Source organism: Pygocentrus nattereri, chromosome 28 (assembly GCF_015220715.1).
Source record: "Pygocentrus nattereri isolate fPygNat1 chromosome 28, fPygNat1.pri, whole genome shotgun sequence".
Lineage (NCBI taxonomy): Eukaryota > Metazoa > Chordata > Actinopteri > Characiformes > Serrasalmidae > Pygocentrus > Pygocentrus nattereri.
The window spans coordinates 1,742,844-1,763,246 of record NC_051238.1 but is presented as its reverse complement, the minus strand read 5'-3'; the positions used below and the strand labels follow the sequence as shown (position 1 = coordinate 1,763,246).

At 43.8% G+C, this 20,403-nt stretch overlaps 1 protein-coding gene across 1 annotated transcript in view; it reads left to right on the top strand.

Moving 5' to 3' along the window:
* Window positions 1-462: 462 nt before the first annotated feature.
* cabp4 (calcium binding protein 4) overlaps window positions 463-20,403 on the top strand; it is a 36,954-nt gene continuing 17,013 nt past the window's right edge. The window contains exons 1-3 of the mRNA XM_017685432.1: window positions 463-577; window positions 7,047-7,082; window positions 9,358-9,535. Coding sequence (XP_017540921.1) covers window positions 7,048-7,082; window positions 9,358-9,535 — 213 coding nt within the window. The 5' untranslated portion in view covers window positions 463-577; window position 7,047. The remainder of the gene's footprint in view (window positions 578-7,046; window positions 7,083-9,357; window positions 9,536-20,403) is intronic.

Sequence of the window (20,403 nt, the reverse complement as noted above, 5' to 3'; positions counted from 1 at the left end):
TGTTTAAAAATTCACTTAGATGCCTAAAACTTTCACACAGTCCTGTATGTAGCAAGTTAAATCAGAGAATTAATACAGAAATGACTGAAAATCATTACATCAATACAAAAATACATGTGTAACTGTTCAGAGGTCATCTGGGGTCATTACTCATTAGCATGGTGCTAACTGCAAGGCTAAATCTTATAGTCTTGCCTCAGACCATATGGAGGTGTTCAGTGTCTCTAATAGACTTGATGATATGGTTTCTGGCACTGATTCACTGTCACCTATAAAACCACCTATAAAAACAGTAGCCGCCAATTGGAAGCCTGAATTTCTCTTATCTTGCTCTCTTCTTCTCCAAAGCTGATGTGAAACTGACGGTCACACTCACACCTGCAACAGTCACATGACTTAATCCGAGCACTTCATCAACACGTGCTTCATGCTTCATCTGCTAATCCTTCCATAGTTAGACAGATTATCATCAGCTTGGAGAATTACTGATAGAGCGAGAAGGAGCACAAAAACTCCACCGGTGAAGGAACGTCCGTTGAAGTTTACACCATCTGCATCTCCATACTTCACTCTGAGGGTGAGTCTAAAAACATAGCAGTGCTTCTTCTAGGCCTAAGAGTGTTTGTGGACACCTGATCATCCAGTGTTTATTCTGAAATGGTGTTAATGGTCTGGGAAGGCTTTACACTAGATGTTGAACATTGAGTGAGGGTTTGAATCAGCATTAGTGAGGCCAGGTACTGATGTTGGATGGTCCTTTCAACTCCTGCCAAAGTTATTAGATCTAGAGGCTGCTAAGGCAAGCAAATGTTTCTAATAAAGTGGCCAGTTAGTGGAAGCACAAGGTGGGTGTTTCTAATAAAGTGGCCAGTGAGTGGAAGCACAAGGTAGGTGTTTCTAATAAAGTGGCCAGTTAGTGGAAGCACAAGGTGAGTGTTTCTAATAAAGTGGCCAGTGAGTGGAAGCACAAGGTAGGTGTTTCTGATAAAGTGGCCAGTTAGTGGAAGCACAAGGTGAGTGTTTCTAATAAAGTGGCCAGTGAGTGGAAGCACAAGGTGAGTGTTTCTAATAAAGTGGCCAGTTAGTGGAAGCACAAGGTGAGTGTTTCTAATAAAGTGGCCAGTGAGTGGAAGCACAAGGTAGGTATTTCTGATAAAGTGGCCAGTTAGTGGAAGCACAAGGTGAGTGTTTCTAATAAAGTGGCCAGTGAGTGGAAGCACAAGGTGGGTGTTTCTAATAAAGTGGCCAGTGAGTGGAAGCACTCTCTCTATTGACATTTAAGTTCATCCCAAAGGTATTCAGTGGGGTTGAGGTCATGTTCTGTGAGAGCCAATGGAGTTCCTCCACACCAAACTCACCAAACCATGTCTTTATAGAGCTGCTTTGTGCTCAGGGGCTCAGTCATGCTGGAATAGGAAAGGTTCCTACCCAAACTGCTGACACAAAGCTGGAAGCAGACAACTGTGTAAAATGTTTTTGTGCTGTAGCATCAGCGTCACCCTTCACTGGAACTAAGAGCCCAAACCCTGAAAAACAGCCGAGCCCATCATCCCTCCTCCACCAAACTGTACTGTTGGCACTGGTAGGTAACGTTCTCCTGGCATCCACCAAACCCAGATTCATCATCAGACTGACAGATAGAGAAGATAGAGAATCTCTCCAGAGAACACGTTTCCACTGATCCAGAGTCCAGTGGTGGTGCTTTACACCCCTCCAGCCAACACTTGGCATTGCGCATAGTGATCATAAGCTTATGTGTAACTGCTTTGCCATACAAACCTATTACATGGAGGTCCTGATGCTCAGTTCTTGTGCTAATGTTGCTGCCAGAGGCAGATTGAAGCTCTGTAGTGAGTAAGCAGAGTATAGGTTCTACTCACTTCAGCTCTCAGCAGCCCCACTCTGAAGACCTGCATGGTCTAATCTTCATGGCTGAGCTGTTGTTGCTCCAAGACGCTTCCATTTCACAATAACAGCACTTACAGTTGGCAGAAATTTCACAAACTGAGGTGGCATCTCATGATAGTAACAGGTTTAAGGTCACTGAGCTCATCAGTATGATCCTCTACTGCCAGTGTCTGTCCGTCAAGACTGCACAGCTATGTGCTTGATTTTATACACCTGTTAGCAATGAGAGTGGCTGAAACCTGAACTAAATAATTACGAGGGGTGTCCACATACTTTTGTCCATAACGTGTATATTTTCCTTTATTATGAGACAAAATGCTGACAGAAAAATCATCTTGCAAAAAAAATATTGCAATTTTTCAGGGTAGAAAATTTGAAGGGATGATGTTTTGGCATTTTATCCTCAAAACAGGGACATTATTGCAAAATAAACAAAACAGCAATAATATGTTAACTTCAGAATGCTGCCTAGTTATTGAGTTATTGAAGGAAATTACAATTGAAGGATAACTGGCTGTTGTTCAAAGCAAGGTAGCAGACAGAAATGAGTAAAAGTGCAGCATCAAACTTAATTTGTTTGGCCAAACCTGGCTAACCATAGCTAGACTGTTCTAGACTAAACTAGCCCATTCATAAAAACCCGCTCATGAATATTAAACATGCTTGTGGTTCTTTCCAGCGCTGCAACTTTCACACCAAAACTGAAAAACCAAAGTCAAAAACAAACTTTCAGACTGTCTGAACTCAAAGCTCCAACAATAGCTCAGACCCACATTACAGGCCGAGTCTGATGCCCTTGACCGGACCGTGTTTGAAGGTGAGAGAGATCTGTATCTCCATCACAGCTCATTTGATCATATCTGTGTGGAATCAGCATCTTTTCGATGAGGCCGACTGTGGACGCTAGCATGAAGTCATCAAAATGCTTCATAATATAAACTTTTAGTCCATTTGGACGTCCTCATTGCTCACTGACCAATGACAGCTGCAAAAACGGATTTATTGATTTTTCCTGATGTGACCCGCCCATTCACTGCAGCTGAGTGTTACGACCACTGGTCGGTCATTAAACGGTCGGACACAAGGGCTCGCTTTCCACTCTGTTTATTCTGAAACAGATTTTATAGTGTATTAATCTTCTCTCGCCTTGGGCGGCTGCAGACCTCGCAGGCGTCCGTCTCAGAGCTCTCACTCGTCTGAGGTTATAGTATTTCTTTTAGAAGAGCACTTTCCGCATCACGGTAACGTTTGTTCACATTATAAAAATTAAAATTACAGAGAAAAGCGTTTTTTGTCTTATTGCACGACAAAGTGAACAAATACACAGAGATGGGCTAAAGTTTGTAGGTAAGTGTTTCTAATAAAGTGGCCAGTTAGTGGAAGCGCAAGGCAGGTGCTGCTGGAGTTTTTAAACACCTCAGTGTCGCTGCTGGACTGAGAATAGTCCACCAACCAAAAACATCCAGCCAGCAGCGTCCTGTGGGCAGCGTCCTGTGGGCAGCGTCCCTTGGGCAGCGTCCCTTGGGCAGCGTCCTGTGGGCAACGTCCTGTGGGCACTGATGAAGGACTAGAGGATGACCGACACAAACTGTGCAGCAGCAGATGAGCTGTCGTCTCTGACTTTACATCTACAAGGTGGACTGACGAGGTAGGAGTGTCTAATAGAGTGGACAGTGAGTGGACACAGTGTTTAAAAACTCCAGCAGCACTGCTGTATCTGATCCACTCATCCATGGATGTCCTGACCACTGAAGAACAGGGTAACAGAGTATCAGAGAAACAGATGGACTACAGTCTGTAACTGTAGAACTACAGAGAGCAGCTATACGGTCAGTGGAGCTGATAAAGTGGATGATGAGCGTAAAAACAAGGAGGTGGTCAGAGTGTCACACCTGATTGGTGTATAAAGCACATATCAGGTGCCCTCACAGTGCTTGAACCCAGATTACCATCAGCAACAGATTGCTTCAGTTTTTTATTAGTTTTTCGTTTATTTTCCTTCAGGATTCAAAATACTATTCAGACTTAAAATTCCGAAACGCTGTTGGTTTTGTGTGTGTCGTCACGCATATTCAGAGTTCTGGCTTTCGCTGTGATGTACGAACTTCAGCTGAACTTGTGCAATAATAGTTGGAAGTTACGAGGCTAATTCCAATACATCTGATTAAATGCATGTTCTTCAGAATCTCAGAAATCGTTTAATCTAAAGATTTTTTTCGGGCTTGCACAGCATCTCGTTTTACGCTATGCGCTTTTAGATGTCTGAAATGTGCGCCTTATGCTTGAATTACACATCACGGCATGCTGTTACACAAACACAATCAGATTGTTCATTTTAAGGCAGTCCGCTGAAGCGGTGATGTTAAGTGGGGAACACTGCTCTATATCAGATCCAGAAAACAGAGCGGCTCTGAATATCTCTGGGGTTTTCAGCCGCTTGCTTTATAATTATCTCCCGAGTCCTCTGATACGCTTTTCCAATTAGTGCTATTAGGAGCTGAAATTGCTTGTGTCGCCGTGGTGATTGGCAGTGATTGGCCTTTTAGTTTAATGAATCTTGTAGATTAACGTGCGCGTGTCCCCGCTGCCAGCGTTTCTCAAAACGCATTCATCTCATTACAGACCATGAGACCAAACATATGTGCACTGCCTGAACCGTTCCTGTTGCATTTCGCTGGACTTTCAGCGTCCCTGACTGCTCAGCATTAACCTGACGTCTCCGAACCAATGAAGAGTGTCGGACGCCGCCTGGAATTAAAAACTCATTATTAGAGCTGCAGGTTTATTGGAAACATATCACTGTATCTGACTGACCCCTACTGCGGCCTAAATTCCTTCTAAGGCAGAAAAACTGAAGTTTTGTGCTGCTACCTGCAGATATGAAATACAAAATAAACAAACAAACAAACAAACAAGCACAGGCGACTTCCCTGCTAGACAAACCAGCACAGATCCAGCGAAAGCATCGTAGGGTGTGTTCTGGATGCTTGTATGTTGGTCAACCATCAAGACCAGGTTGGGTGACCAGCATAAAGCAGCTTAAACCAGATTCTGGTCATACTGTTGTCGGATTTAGAAATAATACCTTAGTTGTTTTCCGCCTTAAGGACTGAGGCACAACAGCCACACTAGTCTAGTCGATGTATGTAGTGCTTGAATTTTGAGACGTTTGTGCCCTTGTAATAAGACGATTCCAGCTTATTAATGATTTACCTGTTTTAGGTCCTTTTATTAAAATGATTTCAATGTAGTGCCAGAAATTTGTGCTGATTTCAAGCTCATTTCATACAACAAGCCTAGTTATCTGCTGGTATAGTGAGATCATTTTACTGAGTAAAGTTACGTAACACATGTAAAAAAATGAATCCTGGCCACCATTTGATGGATACATAATTTATCCCTGCATGAAAATGGCCAAGTGTATCTGTTAAATATCGATATTGAAACGCATTTATTAGTATGAGTGATTATCTGTGTGGAGTTGAGTGTAACGAAGGTTCCAGATGTAGCTGAACGTACTGACTGTGATCTGCTCTGTGCTTTACATTCACCACGTACGTCTGCAATCAGACTCTCACACACAATGTACGTCACATAAACAAGATATCAGATCAGACCTGCGTTTCACAGAGTATCAATACCTACAGCGCTCGCTCCTGTCCTGCTAAAGGACCAGTAGATCAGATTTAACCTGAAGAGACTGGAAGACTCGTTTCTGAAGGTATCAGACAGTGAAGGGCATCGGACAGGATTCTGGAGATGGTCATACGTTTTAAATGGATTTGATGAACAGGTTCACACACAGTTATTATTGTTTGGTCCAATTCCGCTCACTGGCCACTTTATTAGAAACACCTACCTTGAGTTTCCGCTCACTGGCCACTTTATTAGAAACACCTCCCTTCTGGATTAAATGTATGTAAATGAACTAAATGATAACCACATCATTATCGACGATATCTGATTACATTGCCTTATTGCCGGGTCTCCTACTGACCCCTGTTGAACCCAAACTACATTGTGCATCTTCAACTAGAAGTCAGGCTGGAGCAGACTGATGACTAGCCGAGCGCATCTGAGCAGTTAAAGGCTTCTCTCTTGTAGGATCAGTTCATTTGGCACGCTTGCCGTGCGCGTGTGACGCTGCTGACAGTCGTAGCAGCTGTAATGGCTGGTTTGATGGGCGGAGGAGCGTGCTCATATTAAAGCGCTGATTGTAATTTATAGGCTTCTGTGACGTGCCTGTCTGTTTAATTCTGATCTTCTCTGGCCTACAGCAGGTTTAGCCTTGGCGCTACGTTTATTAGCTTGGTTTGTATGTGTGTGCGCTGCTCAGACGCTGGTTCTGCTTCAGGTTAGGAACCTGATGTTCTTTCTGAGGGCTTTAAATCAGCTGAATGGGCTTGATGTCAAGTGCTAGGAGCTATTATAACATATAGAGAGGACATGAGTCTGATATATGTTCCCCTTTTGCTGCAGTAACAGCCTCTATTCTTCTGGGAAGGCTTTAGAATATATGTTGGGACATTGCTGTGAGGGCTTGATTGAGCATTGGTGAGGTCAGGTACTGATGTTGGATGATCAGTTCTCACTCCAACTCAGTACTCTAAGATATTGGATCTAGAGGGTGCTGAGACTGCACCATGCCAAGTTGTAGCCAAATGATGTCTGTCAACAGCTGTCCTGCAGTCAGAGGCTGACCAGTGATGAATCGAGTGCTGGGGGCCCAACAAGAGATGGTTCTACAGTCTGTAGGCAGGTGTTGCTACTAAAGTGGCCAGGTAGTTAAAGACCTAGGTAGGTGTTTCTAATAAAGTGGCCTGTGAGTCAAAGAACTACGTAGATGTTTCTATTAAAGTGGCCAATTACTGGAAGAACTAGGTAGGTGTTTCTAATAAAGTGGCCAGTCTGAGAAAGCATGTTAGGCATTTCTAAAAGTGGATGGTTCGTTTGATCCAGCTGAAAAGTGAAATGAGGCCACGGCTTATTTTGACAGGACTCCAGATGGTAGAGCATCGACATCTAACCCTCTTTCATTCCTCCTTCCTGTTTACTCTTTCCAATATCACTCTCGCATTCTGTCAGGTATTTTTCACCTCTCTGTCAATAACTCACTGAGTCTGTTTTCTCTCTCTCAGCATGTCTCAGAGGAGTAAAGCATCATCGAGTCAGAGGTAAGTGCCTACAGAAGTGACAAACACAGAATTTAACCTTCAAAGGCACAAGTGTTTGTTTCGGGGGCTCAATGCTTCAGGGTAGAGCCGCTGTAGCCCCACCTTCAGAAAAACATCCTTCAGAGGTAGCTGGAGGCAAGACAGAAAGTCCTTGGAGGAGCATTTATGATCGAATGTAATATTTAATATTTAATAGTAATATTTTACCACACATTTGGTATCTGCTTCTTTAGACTTTTGTCGTACTTACTGTACGTCCATGCTTATAGATGACAGTGTCAGAAACTGTAGGCCTACACCTCTGGGTCCAGGTGTGACTTTTTCACACTTGTCCTGAATACTTGAGAAAGCTCTAGTGTGAAATCACCCTTTTGTTTATATGCTTTTGACTGTGTCTCTGTAAAGCACTGAGGTCAGTTGACTGTAACATTTGCCCTGCTTTTACTTTCACCTGTGCACTTCAGCACCATGTCCTGCAAATAAAGAAAAATGGAGAATTTTACAGTAATTTATACAGTATACACTATTGCAGTATGCAGTATACACTGGTGCAGTATGCAGTATACACTGGTGCAGTATACAGTACACAGTATACACTGGTGCAGTATACAGTATACACTGGTGCAGTATACAGTATACACTGATGCAGTATACAGTACACAGTATACACTGGTGCAGTATGCAGTATACACTGGTGCAGTATACAGTATATACTGGTGCAGTATACAGTACACAGTATACACTGGTGCAGTATACAGTATACACTGGTGCAGTATACAGTATACACTGGTGCAGTATGCAGTATCTACTGGTGCAGTATACAGTACACAGTATATACTGGTGCAGTATACAGTATGTAGTATACACTGGTGCAGTATTCAGTATATACTGGTGCAGTATACAGTATGTAGTATACACTGGTGCAGTATGCAGTATATACTGGTGCAGTATACAGTATGTAGTATACACTGGTGCAGTATGCAGTATATACTGGTGCACTATACAGTATGTAGTATACACTGGTGCACTATGCAGTATATACTGGTGCAGTATACAGTATGTAGTATACACTGGTGCAGTATGCAGTATATACTGGTGCACTATACAGTATGTAGTATACACTGGTGCAGTATGTAGTATATACTGGTGCAGTATACAGTATGTAGTATACACTGGTGCAGTATGCAGTATATACTGGTGCACTATACAGTATGTAGTATACACTGGTGCAGTATGCAGTATATACTGGTGCACTATACAGTATGTAGTATACACTGGTGCAGTATGTAGTATACACTGATGCAGTATACAGTATATAGTATACAGTATATATTTGGTTGGTATAGTGTAGCAGGTAACACCTCTGCCTTCTACTCCTTAGACTGGGATTCAATCCCCTGCCTGGGTAAACACCCTACACTATACCATTAAGAGTCCTTGGGCAAGACTCTAACACTACCTTTCCCGTGTAAAATTATCAAATTGTAAGTTGCTCTGGATAAGAGTGTCTTGCCATAAATGGACTAAATATATATATATATACACTGCTCAAAAAAATAAAGGGAACACTCAAATAACACATCCTAGATCTGAATGAATGAAATATTCTCATTGAATTCTTTGTTCTGTACAAAGTTGAATGTGTTGACAACAAAATCACAAAAATCATCAATGGAAATCAAATGTATTAACAAATGGAGGCCTGGATTTGGAGTCACACACAAAATTAAAGTGGAAAAACACACGACAGGCTGATCCAACTTTGATGTAATGTCCTTAAAACAAGTCAAAATGAAGCTCAGTGTTGTGTGGCCTCCACATGCCTGTATGACCTCCCTACAACGCCTGGGCAGCTCCTGATGAGGTGGTGGATGGTCTCCTGAGGGATCTCCTCCCAGACCTGGACTAAAGCATCCGCCAACTCCTGGACAGTCTGTGGTGCAACGTGGCGTTGGTGGATGGAGCGAGACATGATGTCCCAGATGTGCTCAATCGGATTCAGTAATTTCCACCTGTTGTCTGTTCCATTTGCACAACAGCTGTGAAACTGATTGTCAGTGTTGCTTCCTAAGTGGACAGTTTGATTTCACAGAAGTTTGATTTACTTGGAGTTATATTGTGTTGTTTAAGTGTTCCCTTTATTTTTTTGAGCAGTGTATATTTATATACAGTATGTAATATACACTATGCACTGGTGCAGTTAACAGTATATCATTAGATTAGTTTTACCATGTTCAACTGTACTGTAGTAAACTCTGTGTTTGTCCTCTCTCAGCTCCTCCTCTCGTCCCTCCTCTGCCCATGAAACCCCCCCGCTGCGCTCGGCTCTAAAGCACGGCTCTAAAGACTCAAAGGATTCATCTCAGAAAGCATCTCACTCTGCCCAGCGCCGCCGGCGGAGCTTCAGCCAGGGCTCCGTCTATTTACCCTACCTCAACGCACTGTTCGGACAGGTCAGCCACAACACAGACCCCAACACAACAACAATCAATAATAATGACCAATCCGGTCATCATCATTATTCTTACAGTTCTACACAAAAGTTGAATAGATCCCCATTCGTTTTGGAGTCTCCTGTGAGCGCCCACTCAAAGCGTGTGTGATTACTGAGGAGATCCGTGATTTGAATCCAGTATGAACCTGACATTTGTTCCTATTATGAAAAGGTTACTGTATGTAATTTACTCAGTCTGTAAGATTTCCAGCCTTCGTAATAATGCTCCGATGAAAGTACTGTGCAATGGTCCATGATTCTACTGTACTGTACTAAATGTTTTATACTGTACTGTATATTGTTTACTGTATTTGTATTAATATATAGTATGCTTATGTGTATTGTGCTATTACAGAGTTGAATTACATCTTGATGCACCGGACACATTTAACACCAACATGCTGTGTGACAATAAAATAATCAATCAATCAATCAATCAATCAATCAATCAATCAATCATATCCATAGTTTTGACAGGTCTGCTAAAGCTGGGCTTTACACATGATTTTTAGGGTGATTTTGCTCTTTCCAACAGTAGCACTTTACTTGTATATTTATATTTTAACATTCAACTAAATTTCTATTAAACTGCTTTGAGGTTTATTTGTTACTTTGGAGGGGAGTTGGACAAAGCATGGGGTGGTCCTGCCCTGTCCTGTAGTACAGCACACAGCTTGTGACGTGTACTGTCCTGTATACCACTAATTAAGAGTAGATTGCAGTACAGAGCATATCGCTGCTGTTGGGGCAAAACCTTGTATCTTGTATTTTTACATTTTTGAAATAATCTGAAAAATGCCCTTTACTCTGTGTGTAAATTTCATGATGAATTGACCAACAGAAACAGTCAAAAACGTACTTGGGAAAGAAGTCTGGATCCACGGACTTTCCTTGAAAGCAAAGAAGTTTTTTTCTGTAAAGTTATGAATTGGAGTTTTTTTCCCCGACAACAGCGATATACCAGTGCAGTATACAGTACACAGTATATACCAGTGCAGTATACAGTACACAGTATATACCAGTGCAGTATACAGTATACAGAATATACCGGTGCAGTATACAGTATACAGAATATACCGGTGCAGTATAGAGTATACAGTATATAATGGTGCAGTATACAGTACACAGTATATACTGGTGCAGTATTCAGTACCCAGTATATAATGGTGCAGTATACAGTACACAGTATATAATGGTGCAGTATACAGTACACAGTATATACTGGTGCAGTATTCAGTACCCAGTATATAATGGTGCAGTATACAGTACACAGTATATACTGGTGCAGTATACAGTACACAGTATATACTGGTGCAGTAAAAAGTACACAGTATATACTTGTGCAGTATTCAGTACCCAGTATATACTGGTGCAGTATACAGTACACAGTATATACTGGTGCAGTATACAGTACCCAGTATATAATGGTGCAGTATACAGTACCCAGTATATAATGGTGCAGTATACAATACACAGTATATACTGGTGCAGTATACAGTACCCAGTATATAATGGTGCAGTATACAGTACCCAGTATATAATGGTGCAGTATACAGTACACAGTATATACTGGTGCACTATACAGTACACAGTATATACTTGTGCAGTATTCAGTACCCAGTATATACTGGTGCAGTACACAGTACACAGTATATAGTGGTGCTGTATACAGTACACAGTATATAGTGGTGCAGTATACATTACAAAGTATTTAGTGGTGCAGTATACATTACACAATATATAGTGGTGCAGTATACAGCACACAGTATATACTGCTGCAGTATACAGTACACAGTATATAGTGGTGCAGTATACAGTACACTATACACTGGTGCAGTATACAGTACACAGTATATACTGCTGCAGTATACAGTACACAGTATATAGTGGTGCAGTATACAGTACACAGTATATAGTGGTGCAGTATACAGCACACAGTATATACTGCTGCAGTATACAGTACACAGTATATAGTGGTGCAGTATACAGTACACTATACACTGGTGCAGTATACAGTACACAGTATTTAGTGGTGCAGTATACAGTACAAAGTATTTAGTGGTGCAGTATACAGCACACAGTATATACTGCTGCAGTATACAGTACACAGTATATAGTGGTGCAGTATACAGCACACAGTATATACTGCTGCAGTATACAGTACACAGTATATAGTGGTGCAGTATACAGTACACTATACACTGGTGCAGTATACAGTACACAGTATTTAGTGGTGCAGTATACATTACACAGTATATAGTGGTGCAGTATACAGTACACAGTATATAGTGGTGCTGTATACAGTACACAGTATACACTGGTGCTGTATACATTACACAGTATATAGTGGTGCAGTATACAGTACACTATACACTGGTGCAGTATACAGTACACAGTATATACTGCTGCAGTATACAGTACACAGTATATAGTGGTGCAGTATACAGTACACAGTATATAGTGGTGCAGTATACAGCACACAGTATATACTGCTGCAGTATACAGTACACAGTATATAGTGGTGCAGTATACAGTACACTATACACTGGTGCAGTATACAGTACACAGTATTTAGTGGTGCAGTATACAGTACAAAGTATTTAGTGGTGCAGTATACAGCACACAGTATATACTGCTGCAGTATACAGTACACAGTATATAGTGGTGCAGTATACAGCACACAGTATATACTGCTGCAGTATACAGTACACAGTATATAGTGGTGCAGTATACAGTACACTATACACTGGTGCAGTATACAGTACACAGTATTTAGTGGTGCAGTATACATTACACAGTATATAGTGGTGCAGTATACAGTACACAGTATATAGTGGTGCTGTATACAGTACACAGTATACACTGGTGCTGTATACATTACACAGTATATAGTGGTGCAGTATACAGTACAAAGTATTTAGTGGTGCAGTATACATTACACAGTATATAGTGGTGCAGTATAGAGTACACAGTATATACTGCTGCAGTATACAGTATACAGTATATACTGGTGCAGTATACAGTATATACTGGTGCAGTATACAGTATATACTGGTGCAATATACAGTATGCTGTTTAGAACCTGCTCCATGTCATACCAGATAAGTTCACTGCAAATATTCTATGCGAAACGCATCTCTGATAAAATGAGGCGAGAACAGCCACAGCCTTTACAGAAAATCAGACTATAACAGCTGCTGATGCCAGAATGAGTCAGCCTGGGTTTTTTCGAGTGAGGTGATTTGAGGGTAACTGTCTAATTTTAATGAAAGAGTAGAGGCTTTTATTTTGCTCAGGGCCATTTATTATTATTTTATTATGTCTGAATTAACTGCAACATGCAATTACTGAAACAGAAGTGGCTCTCTTTTACATTACCCCCACTGCACTGAGAGCAGGAGGAGAAGGTGTAAGTGTGTTGGAGGTGGAAGACGTCTGTATGTGCACTGCATTGGTGTTGACAGCCACCTGTCCTTCAGGATGGAGCATAAGAAGATTATGACAGTATTAATAACCTGAGGTGATGAATCACCACCATTCACCTCACAACAACTGCTAACACGCTACGCAGGAAATAATAGCATAATGTAATGAGCGATTGTGTGTGTATTTGAGTGTGTGTGAGTGTGTGTGTGTGTGTGTGTGTGTGTGTGTGTGTGTGTGTGTGTGTGTGTGTGTGTGTGTGTGTGTGTGTGTTTGTGTGTGTGTGTGTGTGAGTGTGTGGGAGGAAAAGCTTTGATTTTATTACGTAACATCATTATTTTATATGAAACAACATGTTTTTCCCCACGTGGATTACTAGATTAAAAGCATTCAATAATATAATATAATCAGAGTCAGAATCAGTGTTATTGGCCAACTGTGCTTGCAAACACAAGGAATCTGTCTCTCGGTTATGGTGCTCATAAACAGTGCAACTGCCATGACACACATAATAACAAGATAACAGATGTGATTTGCAACTAATACACTGCTTAAACGCAACTACAACAAAGACCAGAAGTATTGCATGGCTTAAGTATTGCAAAAGGACTGAAATATTGCATAATATTACACAATATTACACAATTATTATTATTCATTATTAATATTATTACTGCCTTGTGTGACCTTATATAATAATGGAGAAGTGAATGTACACTAGTCCTGTCTTTGAAAGTGTGAGTTGAGTCTCTGAATAGCGAGTCCGAGACGAGTCTCTAAGGTGAGAGTCTGAGTCGAGTCTAGAGTCTCTGAATAGCGAGTCTGAGACGAGTCTCTAAGGTGAGAGTCTGAGTCAAATCTAGAGACTCTGAATAGCGAGTCTGAGACGAGTCTCTAAGGTGAGAGTCTGAGTCGAGTCTAGAGTCTTTGAATAGCGAGTCTGAGACGACTCTCTAAGGTGAGAGTCTGAGTCGAATCTAGAGACTCTGAATAGCGAGTCCGAGACGAGTCTCTAAGGTGAGAGTCTGAGTGGAGTCCAGAGTCTCTGAATAGCGAGTCTGAGACGAGTCTCTAAGGTGAGAGTCTGAGTCAAGTGTAGAGTCACTGAATAGCGAGTCCGAGACGAGTCTCTAAGGTGAGAGTCTGAGTCGAGTGTAGAGTCACTGAATAGCGAGTCAGAGACGAGTCTCTAAGGTGAGAGTCTGAGTGGAGTCCAGAGTCTCTGAATAGCGAATCTGAGACGAGTCTCTAAGGTGAGAGTCTGAGTGGAGTCCAGAGACTCTGAATAGCGAGTCCGAGACGAGTCTCTAAGGTGAGAGTCTGAGTGGACTCCAGAGTCTCTGAATAGCGAGTCCGAGACGAGTTTCTAAGGTGAGAGTATGAGTGGAGTCCAGAGTCTCTGAATAGCGAGTCCGAGACGAGTCTCTAAGGTGAGAGTCTGAGTCGAATCTAGAGTCTCTGAATAACGAGTCCAAGACGAGTCTCTAAGGTGAGAGGCTGAGTCGAGTCTAGCATCTCTGAGGTGCAAGTTCGAGTCGCGTGTAGAGTGCTTGAGGAGTGAATCCAGGTCTGAGTCTCTGAGGTGAGAGTCTGAGGTCAATCTAGAGTCTCTAAAATGTGAGTCCAAGTCAAGTTTCTGAGGTGAGAGTCTGAGTCTAGCGTCTCTGAGGTGCAAGTTCGAGTCGGGTGTAGAGTGCTTGAGGATTGAATACAGGTCTGAGTCTCTAAGGTGAGAGTCTGAGTCGAATCTAGAGACTCTGAATAGCGAGTCCGAGACGAGTCTCTAAGGTGAGAGTCTGAGTCGAGTCTAGAGTCTCTGAATAGTGAGTCCGAGACGAGTCTCTAAGGTGAGAGTCTGAATCGAGTGTAGAGTCACTGAATAGCGAGTCCGAGACGAGTCTCTAAGGTGAGAGTCTGAGTCGAGTGTAGAGTCACTGAATAGCGAGTCCGAGACGAGTCTCTAAGGTGAGAGTCTGAGTGGAGTCCAGAGTCTCTGAATAGCGAGTCTGAGACGAGTCTCTAAGGTGAGAGTCTGAGTCGAATCTAGAGTCTCTGAATAGCGAGTCTGAGACGAGTCTCTAAGGTGAGAGTCTGAATCGAGTGTAGAGTCACTGAATAGCGAGTCCGAGACGAGTCTCTAAGGTGAGAGTCTGAGTCGAGTGTAGAGTCACTGAATAGCGAGTCCGAGACGAGTCTCTAAGGTGAGAGTCTGAGTGGAGTCCAGAGTCTCTGAATAGCGAGTCTGAGACGAGTCTCTAAGGTGAGAGTCTGAGTCAAATCTAGAGACTCTGAATAGCGAGTCTGAGACGAGTCTCTAAGGTGAGAGTCTGAGTCGAGTCTAGAGTCTCTGAATAGCGAGTCCGAGACGACTCTCTAAGGTGAGAGGTTGAGTCGAATCTAGAGACTCTGAATACCGAATCTGAGACGAGTCTCTAAGGTGAGAGTCTGAGTGGAGTCCAGAGTCTCTGAATAGCGAGTCTGAGACGAGTCTCTAAGGTGAGAGTCTGAGTCAAGTGTAGAGTCACTGAATAGCGAGTCCGAGACGAGTCTCTAAGGTGAGAGTCTGAGTCGAGTGTAGAGTCACTGAATAGCGAGTCAGAGACGAGTCTCTAAGGTGAGAGTCTGAGTGGAGTCCAGAGTCTCTGAATAGCGAATCTGAGACGAGTCTCTAAGGTGAGAGTCTGAGTGGAGTCCAGAGACTCTGAATAGCGAGTCCGAGACGAGTCTCTAAGGTGAGAGTCTGAGTGGACTCCAGAGTCTCTGAATAGCGAGTCCGAGACGAGTTTCTAAGGTGAGAGTATGAGTGGAGTCCAGAGTCTCTGAATAGCGAGTCCGAGACGAGTCTCTAAGGTGAGAGTCTGAGTCGAATCTAGAGTCTCTGAATAACGAGTCCAAGACGAGTCTCTAAGGTGAGAGGCTGAGTCGAGTCTAGCATCTCTGAGGTGCAAGTTCGAGTCGCGTGTAGAGTGCTTGAGGAGTGAATCCAGGTCTGAGTCTCTGAGGTGAGAGTCTGAGGTCAATCTAGAGTCTCTAAAATGTGAGTCCAAGTCAAGTTTCTGAGGTGAGAGTCTGAGTCTAGCGTCTCTGAGGTGCAAGTTCGAGTCGGGTGTAGAGTGCTTGAGGATTGAATACAGGTCTGAGTCTCTAAGGTGAGAGTCTGAGTCGAATCTAGAGACTCTGAATAGCGAGTCCGAGACGAGTCTCTAAGGTGAGAGTCTGAGTCGAGTCTAGAGTCTCTGAATAGTGAGTCCGAGACGAGTCTCTAAGGTGAGAGTCTGAATCGAGTGTAGAGTCACTGAATAGCGAGTCCGAGACGAGTCTCTAAGGTGAGAGTCTGAGTCGAGTGTAGAGTCACTGAATAGCGAGTCCGAGACGAGTCTCTAAGGTGAGAGTCTGAGTGGAGTCCAGAGTCTCTGAATAGCGAGTCTGAGACGAGTCTCTAAGGTGAGAGTCTGAGTCGAATCTAGAGTCTCTGAATAGCGAGTCTGAGACGAGTCTCTAAGGTGAGAGTCTGAATCGAGTGTAGAGTCACTGAATAGCGAGTCCGAGACGAGTCTCTAAGGTGAGAGTCTGAGTCGAGTGTAGAGTCACTGAATAGCGAGTCCGAGACGAGTCTCTAAGGTGAGAGTCTGAGTGGAGTCCAGAGTCTCTGAATAGCGAGTCTGAGACGAGTCTCTAAGGTGAGAGTCTGAGTCAAATCTAGAGACTCTGAATAGCGAGTCTGAGACGAGTCTCTAAGGTGAGAGTCTGAGTCGAGTCTAGAGTCTCTGAATAGCGAGTCCGAGACGACTCTCTAAGGTGAGAGGTTGAGTCGAATCTAGAGACTCTGAATACCGAATCTGAGACGAGTCTCTAAGGTGAGAGTCTGAGTGGAGTCCAGAGACTCTGAATAGCGAGTCCGAGACGAGTCTCTAAGGTGAGAGTCTGAGTCGAATTTAGAGACTCTGAATAGCGAGTCCGAGACGAGTCTCTAAGGTGAGAGTCTGAGTGGAGTCTAGAGACTCTGAATAGCGAGTCCGAGACGAGTCTCTAAGGTGAGAGTCTGAGTCAAATCTACAGATTCTGAATAGCGAGTCCGAGACGAGTCTCTAAGGTGAGAGTCTGAGTGGAGTCTAGAGACTCTGAATAGCGAGTCCGAGACGAGTCTCTAAGGTGAGAGTCTGAGTCAAATCTACAGATTCTGAATAGCAAGTCTGAGACGAGTCTCTAAGGTGAGAGTCTGAGTCGAGTCTAGAGTCTCTGAATAGCGAGTCCGAGACGACTCTCTAAGGTGAGAGTCTTAGTCGAATCTAGAGTCTCTGAATAGCGAGTCCAAGACGAGTCTCTAAGGTGAGAGGCTGAGTTGAGTGTAGAGTCTCTGAATAGCGAGTCTGAGATGAGTCTCTAAGGTGAGAGTCTGAGTCAAATCTAGAGTCTCTGAATAGCGAATCCGAGACGATTCTCTAAGGCGAGAGTCTGAGTGGAGTGCAGAGTCTCTGAATAGCAAGTCCGAGACGAGTCTCTAAGGTGAGAGTCTGAGTCAAATCTAGAGACTCTGAATAGCGAGTCCGAGACGAGTCTCTAAGGTGAGAGTCTGAGTCGAATCTAGAGTCTCTGAATAGCGAGTCCGAGACGAGTCTCTAAGGTGAGAGTCTGAGTCGAATCTAGAGTCTCTGAATAGCGAGTCCGAGACGAGTCTCTAAGGTGAGAGTCTGAGTCGAATTTAGAGACTCTGAATAGCGAGTCCGAGACGAGTCTCTAAGGTGAGAGTCTGAGTGGAGTCTAGAGACTCTGAATAGCGAGTCCGAGACGAGTCTCTAAGGTGAGAGTCTGAGTCAAATCTACAGATTCTGAATAGCAAGTCTGAGACGAGTCTCTAAGGTGAGAGTCTGAGTCGAGTCTAGAGTCTCTGAATAGCGAGTCCGAGACGACTCTCTAAGGTGAGAGTCTTAGTCGAATCTAGAGTCTCTGAATAGCGAGTCCAAGACGAGTCTCTAAGGTGAGAGGCTGAGTTGAGTCTAGCGTCTCTGAGGTGCAAGTTCGAGTCGCGTGTAGAGTGCTTGAGGAGTGAATCCAGGTCTGAGTCTCTGAGGTGAGAGTCTGAGGTCAATCTAGAGTCTCTAAAATGTGAGTCCAAGTCAAGTTTCTGAGGTGAGAGTCTGAGTCGAGTCTAGCGTCTCTGAGGTGCAAGTTCGAGTCGGGTGTAGAGTGCTTGAGGATTTAATCCAGGTCTGAGTCTCTAAGGTGAGAGTCTGAGTCGAGTCTAGAGTCTCTGAATAGCGAGTCCGAGACGAGTCTCTAAGGTGAGAGTCTGAGTCGAATTTAGAGACTCTGAATAGCGAGTCCGAGACGAGTCTCTAAGGTGAGAGTCTGAGTCGAGTGTAGAGTCACTGAATAGCGAGTCTGAGACAAGTCTCTTAGGTGAGAGTCTGAGTGGAGTCTAGAGACTCTGAATAGCGAGTCCGAGACGAGTCTCTAAGGTGAGAGTCTGAGTCAAATCTAGAGAGTCTGAATAGCGAGTCTGAGACGAGTCTCTAAGGTGAGAGTCTGAGTCGAGTCTAGAGTCTCTGAATAGCGAGTCCGAGACGACTCTGTAAGGTGAGAGTCTGAGTCGAATCTAGAAACTCTGAATAGCGAGCCCAAGACGAGTCTCTAAGGTGAGAGTATGAGTGGAGTCCAGAGTCTCTGAATAGCGAGTCTGAGACGAGTCTCTAAGGTGAGAGTCTGAGTCGAATCTAGAGTCTCTGAATAGCGAGTCCAAGACGAGTCTCTAAGGTGAGAGGCTGAGTCGAGTCTAGCGTCTCTGAGGTGCAAGTTCGAGTCGCGTGTAGAGTGCTTGAGGACTGAATCCAGGTCTGAGTCTCTGAGGTGAGAGTCTGAGTCCAGTCTAGAGTCTCTGAATAGCGAGTCCGAGACGAGTCTCTAAGGTGAGAGTCTTAGTCGAATCTAGAGTCTCTGAATAGCGAGTCCAAGACGAGTCTCTAAGGTGAGAGGCTGAGTTGAGTCTAGCGTCTCTGAGGTGCAAGTTCGAGTCACGTGTAGAGTGCTTGAGGAGTGAATCCAGGTCTGAGTCTCTGAGGTGAGAGTCTGAGGTCAATCTAGAGTCTCTAAAATGTGAGTCCAAGTCAAGTGTCTGAGGTGAGAGTCTGAGTCGAGTCTAGCGTCTCTGAGGTGCAAGTTCGAGTCGGGGGTAGAGTGCTTGAGGATTTAATCCAGGTCTGAGTCTCTAAGGTGAGAGTCTGAGTCGAATTTAGAGTCTCTGATTAGCGAGTCCGAGACGAGTCTCTAAGGTGAGAGTCTGAGTCGAATCTAGAGTCTCTGAATAGCGAGTCCGAGACAAGTCTCTAAGGTGAGAGACTGAGTCGAGTCTAGAGTCTCTGAATAGCGAGTCCGAGACGAGTCTCTAAGGTGAGAGTCTGAGTCAAATTTAGAGACTCTGAATAGCGAGTCCGAGACGAGTCTCTAAGGTGAGAGTCTGAGTCGAGTGTAGAGTCACTGAATAGCGAGTCCGAGACGAGTCTCTAAGGTGAGAGTCTGAGGGAGTCCAGAGTCTCTGAATAGCAAGTCTGAGACGAGTCTCTAAGGTGAGAGTCTGAGTGGAGTCCAGAGACTCTGAATAGCGAGTCCGAGACGAGTCTCTAAGGTGAGAGTCTGAGTCGAATCTAGAGTCTCTGAGGTGCAAGTTCGAGTCGCGTGTAGAGTGCTTGAGGAGTGAATCCAGGTCTGAGTCTCTAAGGTGAGAGTCTGAGTCGAATTTAGAGTCTCTGAATAGCGAGTCCGAGACGAGTCTCTAAGGTGAGAGTCTGAGTCGAGTGTAGAGTCACTGAATAGCGAGTCCGAGACGAGTCTCTAAGGTGAGAGTCTTAGTCGAATCTAGAGTCTCTGAATAGCGAGTCCAAGACGAGTCTCTAAGGTGAGAGTCTGAGGGAGTCCAGAGTCTCTGAATAGCAAGTCTGAGACGAGTCTCTAAGGTGAGAGTCTGAGTCGAATCTAGAGTCTCTGAGGTGCAAGTTCGAGTCGCGTGTAGAGTGCTTGAGGAGTGAATCCAGGTCTGAGTCTCTAAGTTGAGAGTCTGAGTCGAATTTAGAGTCTCTGAATAGCGAGTCCGAGACGAGTCTCTAAGGTGAGAGTCTGAGTCGAATCTAGAGTCTCTGAGGTGAGAGTCTGAGTCGAGTGTAGAGTCACTGAATAGCGAATCCGAGACGAGTCTCTAAGGCGAGAGTCTGAGTCGAATCTAGAGACTCTGAATAGCGAGTCCGAGACGAGTCTCTAAGGTGAGAGTCTGAGTCGAGTGTAGAGTCACTGAATAGCGAGTCTGAGACAAGTCTCTAAGGTGAGAGTCTGAGTCGAATCTAGAGACTCTGAATAGCGAGTCCGAGACGAGTCTCTAAGGTGAGAGTCTGAGTCGAGTGTAGAGTCACTGAA